This window comes from Solanum stenotomum, chromosome 7 (genome assembly GCF_019186545.1).
Source record: "Solanum stenotomum isolate F172 chromosome 7, ASM1918654v1, whole genome shotgun sequence".
In the NCBI taxonomy this organism is placed as follows: Eukaryota; Viridiplantae; Streptophyta; class Magnoliopsida; order Solanales; family Solanaceae; genus Solanum; species Solanum stenotomum.
The window spans coordinates 18,302,260-18,308,472 of NC_064288.1; the positions used below are offsets into that span (position 1 = coordinate 18,302,260).

Consider the following 6,213-nt stretch of genomic DNA (forward strand, 5'->3'; position numbering starts at 1 on the left):
CAAGCTAATCAACTTAACCAAATTAATATACATTTAAAGCTATGGAAGTAGGTTTAAGTAACAATAAAAATGGAGTCCCCATAAACTCCAAAGGTTTCAATAAACTAGCCAAACTAATGCGGAAATTCAACCCGTAGAACCTGAAAGTCATTGTACCAAAACTCTACTAACGACAAGTCTAACAACAAGGCGTACAACCCTGAAACTAAACAACACTAATGAGTCCACAAATTGGACTCATTTAAGGCTTTATTTTAATAGATTTAATGTCCTCAAATGCATATTTTGTTTCAATAACTGATGTAAATCCTTGAATTTCAGGTATTTAGACTTAGAAACAAAGCATGGACACTATAGAGCAAAAAGGACTAAGGTAGTTGAAAGAACAAAGAAAAGAAGGCATAATGATCGCCTAACCCTCTTGGTGAGTCGCCAAATGATCGTAGTTTGCCTAAATGTTCGAAAGTGCTAAGCTGAAAGAGCGAGGAAAATTATGACCTGGTGATCGCCGATGTCACTTGATGAGTCACCAAATGGGCCACCAACCTATCGTAATTAACAGAATGCTGGAGCTAAAATTGGGAAAAATGACGGCAAGTAGCAGTTTCATTTAGCATGTTGCCGATCCATTTGGCGCCAGATAACCTAGTAGCCAAAAGTGCTGATGCAGAGTTAAACAAGTGTTGATGGGCGAGATAGAAAGAAAAAGGGCGATACACATAACTGATTGGTGACCCATATTTGGTTCGCCTAAACCTACAGTAGCAGGACCAAGAAGAAGTGAAAAATGAAGGCGAGATAATGAACAATCGGTGAGTCGTAGAATGGTCGGTGAATCTCGACTTACTTCACTGAGAGGTCTTATGTAGCTACACTTCAGATTTGTTTAAATAGATTTTTGAAGGGGAGAGAAGGTATCCAAAAAATGAGAAAAGAAAGAATTGAGATATAGAACACTACCAAGGCTTGTTGTTAGTAATTTAAGCATGATTTTGAGAGAAATTTTGTAAGAGTGGAGATTATTCGTTGATTTTTATTTATAATCCTCATTTGTACCAATTATGGGAAGAAAGATAAATTTTGATTTTCTTAAATATAATATGATTAGCTAAAAACCCTTTACTTTGGGTTTTGATCATGAGGCCAATTGTTGGATTTACTTAGTGGGTATTCTTTAATTGTGAATTATGATGTTAGTTTGAAGTGGTTCTAAGTTGTTGCCATGATTTTTTTGGGTGAATTGCATGATTTCGTGTAATGATACAGTGTTGTGCACTTACTTGAGAAAGAGGTGTAGAACCAAGGTGGTAATCTTAGCATTCGTAGTACTGGGTCTCCTTGATATCAGCTCAAGTGAGTGAAATAAGTGATCCATCCTTCGTGTCCAGCTCGAGAAAGTAGATTTGATGAGGGCAAAGAGCTGGGCTTTTTATGGTATGAAGTTCGAGAGAATTCAACATAGACAAGGTAATTGTTCGAGAAAAAGATATCTTATATGTGGCTCGACCTACCTGCAACAAAATATCCCATTATGAACAATAGTGTTTACCCATTTTGTTAAGGTTTGGCAATTGGCTGATCAATTCCCCAAGTTTTACTCTACTGTTTGATTGTTGTGTTAAATTGTGAATTTGGAGTGATAGTTAAAGCTTGAAGTTTGGAACTCAAATATTGATTTTGTGAGAATTGTTCGGTTGAAGAGATTGACATTATACTTTTATTATTGAACTTTGAAGGAATTACTACTCCCTGTGAGATCAAACCCAACTTACGTAGTTGGGTTATTATACTGACGAACGATCGCGAGCTCTTAGTATTGGATGAAGATCTTTGATACGTAAATCAAAATGGCACCGCTGCGGGGGAGTAGCATTACTTCAAGTGCTTTGATTGAAGATTTGGCAATCTTGAATTTGTTGGCTGTAGTTGAATTTGTTTTTGCTGCTTAGGGTAAGTGTTGATTTGATTGTGTAGAAGTGAATATGAGTGACGAAGAGATGAATAACAACCAAACAGGTCATCAAGATGGGATCGATGATGTCAATAGTGTTTACAACCTAGCTCAATCGGGTTGAATGGGTGCAATTTGCATCTCGAAAGCTGGAGAAAATGCAATGTTTGAGGTCACGAGCACAACTCTTCATCTACTCCAAATGCTGTCATTGTATGGAGGGATATAGAAAGAAGACCCACATGAGCATGTGAAAAATTTTACTGAGGTATGTAACCCTTTTTCATTCAAGAATGTGTCACAAGAATTAATTCAACTTCGATTATTTCCACTATCCTTAAAGGGGGAAGCTAGTAAGTAGTTAGCTGAGTTACCAAACAATTCCATCACCTCATGGGAGAAGGTCCTTATAGCATTCAACACAAGATTCTTTCCTCCATCGAAGATGATGAAGCTTAGAGACAATATTCAATGCTTCAAGCGATGGGAAGGAGAACCAATTAATGAAACATGGATGAGATTCAAAAAACTCTTACATAAATGCCTAACTCATGGGTTACCAAATGATTTGTTGCTTCAATACTTTTACCGAAGTCTAGATTCAGTCAATAACGGAGTAGCTGACCAACTGGTACGAGGAGTATTAATGTTACAATCTTTCGAGGTGGCTTCATTTCTTTTGGATGACATTACCAAAATAAACCAAGCATGGTACAGACAAGAGGATCAAGTCTCCTCATTTTGCTTTAGGTTAACACAAGAACAACTTGATAAAGAAAGAGAGAGGAATGAAAACATAAAGAAGATGTTGTCCCAAATGGAACTTCTACAAGAGCATGTGAAGGGGGCATGTGGGGTTTTTAGAGTTAAAGAGGGTTCTTATTCCGGTTACTTAAGACCGGGGGAGAATCAAGGTTGGAACTTCAAAAGAGGTGAGTAGGGTTTCCACCCACGCTACCCACAACGAGGTGGAAATCAAGGTTGGAACTATCACAAAAGGGAAGATCAACGAGGATATTCTCAAGATTGGGCTGAGGAAAATTGAGTATGGGAGAAGGGAAGATGATCATGATGAAAAATATACTCACTCGAGTGAGAGCCCAAAATCAAAGGGTAGTACAAGTAGTCCCCCGTTAAATGACTTATTATCCCACACACTTGACAAAGTTGATGGTTTGGACGAGTTGTTGAAGGGGATGAAAGATGACTTCTCATCATTGAATAGTAAAGTGAACTCTCATGCAGATGCCATGAAGATACTTGAATGTCAACAAAGTCTACTTTCAGCACAATTGAAACCAAAGTTCGCAATGGAAGATAACAACAAAGAGTTGGCTATAGTTACTCGTAGCAGAAAAGTAGCACAGGTGGTATGACGGGAAATGAAGAAGCTCAGAAACAAGGAGATAAGCAAGGCATGGAGAAGCAAGATATACCTATTCATCAAAGCATTGTCCAAGAAGCACAAAAAGAAGCAGAAGAACACGTTCAAATCCCTAAAATTATGCAACCTTTACCCAAGATACCTTAATTTCCCCAACACCTAAAGAAGAAGAATGAGGATGAGAAATTCAAGAAGCTCTTATCAGTGTTTAAACATTATTAATAAATCTTCCTCTTATGGAAGCATTGTTGAAAATGTCAGGGTACACCAAGTTCATGAAAGAATCTGTCACAAAGAAGAGGAGTTTGGACTATGAGACAATTGAAGTTTCCCATATTTGTGGTGCAATTATGACTAAGGAGCTGATAAAAAAGAGAAAAGATCCCGTGGCATTCACCATTCCTTGCACCATAGGCATACTCCAATTCGTTAAAGCTTTATGTGGTCTGGGAGCAAGTATCAACTTAATGCCCTATGCGATATACAAACAACTTGGATTGGGTGAACCGAAAGCAACCACAACGAGTCTCTTAATGGCAGACTGTTCAATCAAACATCCCGTAGGGATACTTTATGACATATTGGTTAAGGTCGATCGATTCATTTTTCCAGCTGATTTTGTTATTTTAGATTGTGAGATAGATACTGAAATTCCCAGTATTTTGGGAAGCCCATTCTTAGCAACCAAGAGAGCATTGATGGATGTTGAAAGTGGAGAATTGAAATTTCGGGTAAACGAAGATGAAGTGACCTTTAATATTTGCAAATCCATGAAACACCCAAGTGATATTCATGTGGTGTATAGTGATGATATTATTGATGAGGCGGTAGCTAGTGTAAGCCATTTGATGTGCATGAATGAACCCCTTGAAGCCGTACTTGCTAATTATGATGAATCCTAAATTCATGTGTATGAGGAGGTAGTAGCAACTTTGTTAGGTTTATGAGGGTATCTAAAGAATCCAATCAAGTTGGATATTGACCTAAGAAATAGAGAGAGTCCTCCCGCAAAGCCATCAACAGAAGAACCACTTAATCTGGAATTGAACGCACTTCCCTCTCATCTCCACTATGCTTTCTTGGGGGAAAATAACACTTTACCGGTGATCATTGCAACTCACTTGCTTGAATGACATATGAAATTGCTTCTTGAAGTTTTGCAAAAGCATATAAAAGCTATAGGCTGGACCATAGTTGATATAGTGGGCATCCCTCCCTGCATTTGTACTCACAAAATCTAGCTTCATAATGAGTGTAAACCTAGTATTGAGCATCAGCGGACATTGAACCCACCAATGCAAGAGGTGGTAAAAAAGGAGATCATAAAGTGGTTGGATGTAGGTGTGATCTACCCCATTGAGGATAGCAAATAGGTGAGTCCGGTGCAATATGTACCGAAAAAGGGAGGTATCACCATAGTCCCAAATGAAAAAGGGGAGCTTATATCGACTAGACCGATAACTGGGTGGAGAGTATGCATGGATTATCGAAAGCTAAATTTGTGGACTAAAAAAAATCACTTTCCTATGCCTTTCATGGATCAAATGCTCGACAGACTACCATAGAAGGGATGGTACTGTTTTCTCGATGGGTACTCCGGTTACAACCAAATCTCTATCGCGCCGGAAGACCAAGAGAAAACCACCATCACCTGCCCTTATGGAACATTTACATTTAAAAGAATGTCATTCGGGCTATGCAATGCCCTAGCAACATTTCAACGTTGCATGTTATCGATTTCTGTGGACATGGTAGAAGATTCTATGGAGGTATTTATGGACGACTTCTCAATCATAGGTGATACGTTTGAATTATGCTTGGCACACTTGGGGAATGTACTCCAAAGATGCGTGGAAATGAATTTGGTTTTGAATTGGGAGAAATGCCACTTCATGGTGAAAGAAGGCATAGTCCTTGGGCACAAGGTATCTCAAAAGGGATTGGAGGTCGATAAGGCGAAAATTGAAGTGATTGAGAAACTACCTCCGCTGATCACAGTAAAGGGCGTTTGCAGTTTCTTAAGACATGTCGGGTTCTGCTGGAGATTTATCAAGGACTTCTCAAAGATTGCACACCCCCTATGCAAACTCTTGGAGAAGGAAGTGAAGTTCTACCTCGATGACGCTTGTATGGTGGCGTTCCGATGCTTGAAAGAGAAATTGGTCTCAACCCCAATTATCATCAGCCCTGATTGGTTCGAATCTTTCGAAGTAATGTGTGATGCTAGTGGCACAGTAGTGGATGGTATTGGGACAGAAACGCAACAAATTATTTCACCCTATCTACTATGCTAGCAAGACTTTAAATAGTGCTAAATGTAACTATACCGTTACTGAACAAGAGTTACTTACAGTGGTGTATGCATTTGAAAAAATTAGAGCATACTTGCTAGGCACAAGAGTGATTGTGCACACTGATCATGCTACACTCCATTACCTCATGGCAAAGAAGGATGCCAAGCCAAGGTTGATAAGGTGGGTGCTTCTATGCAAGAATTCGATTTTGAAGTCAAGGATAGGAGGGAATGTGAAAATCAGGTGGCTGACCACTTGTCAAGGCTGAGGGGAAGGAAAAATACGAACCTGAAGCTGATATAAATGATTCTTTTCCCGATGAGAAAGTCTTTGCATTAAATCTTGTCGAACCTCCATGTATGCTGATTTCACAAACTATATAGTATGTGGATTGATGCCGGATGAAATGAATTTCTACCAACAAAAGAAGTTTATGTTCGATGTTAAAAGGTACTTTTAGGATGAACCATATTTGTTTTGGGAGTGTGCTGACCACATCATTAGAAGGTGTGTTCCATAAGGAGAAGTGCTCGATATTCTAAATGCATTTTATGCTTCACCAATGGGGGTTCATCATAGCGGTG

General features: G+C 38.9%; 1 protein-coding gene across 1 annotated transcript; it reads left to right on the top strand.

Moving 5' to 3' along the window:
* Nucleotides 1-3,589: 3,589 nt before the first annotated feature.
* LOC125869701 (uncharacterized) lies at nucleotides 3,590-4,237 on the top strand. Its single transcript, XM_049550154.1, has one exon. It carries the CDS (start codon nucleotides 3,590-3,592, stop codon nucleotides 4,235-4,237), a length of 648 nt encoding a protein of 215 aa, XP_049406111.1.
* The last annotated feature ends 1,976 nt before the right edge of the window (nucleotides 4,238-6,213 follow it).

What these genes read in the sequence shown, in the direction of transcription:
- LOC125869701 (XM_049550154.1), top strand. Translation starts at nt 3,590, where the DNA reads ATGTCAGGGTACACCAAGTTCATGAAAGAATCTGTCACAAAGAAGAGG.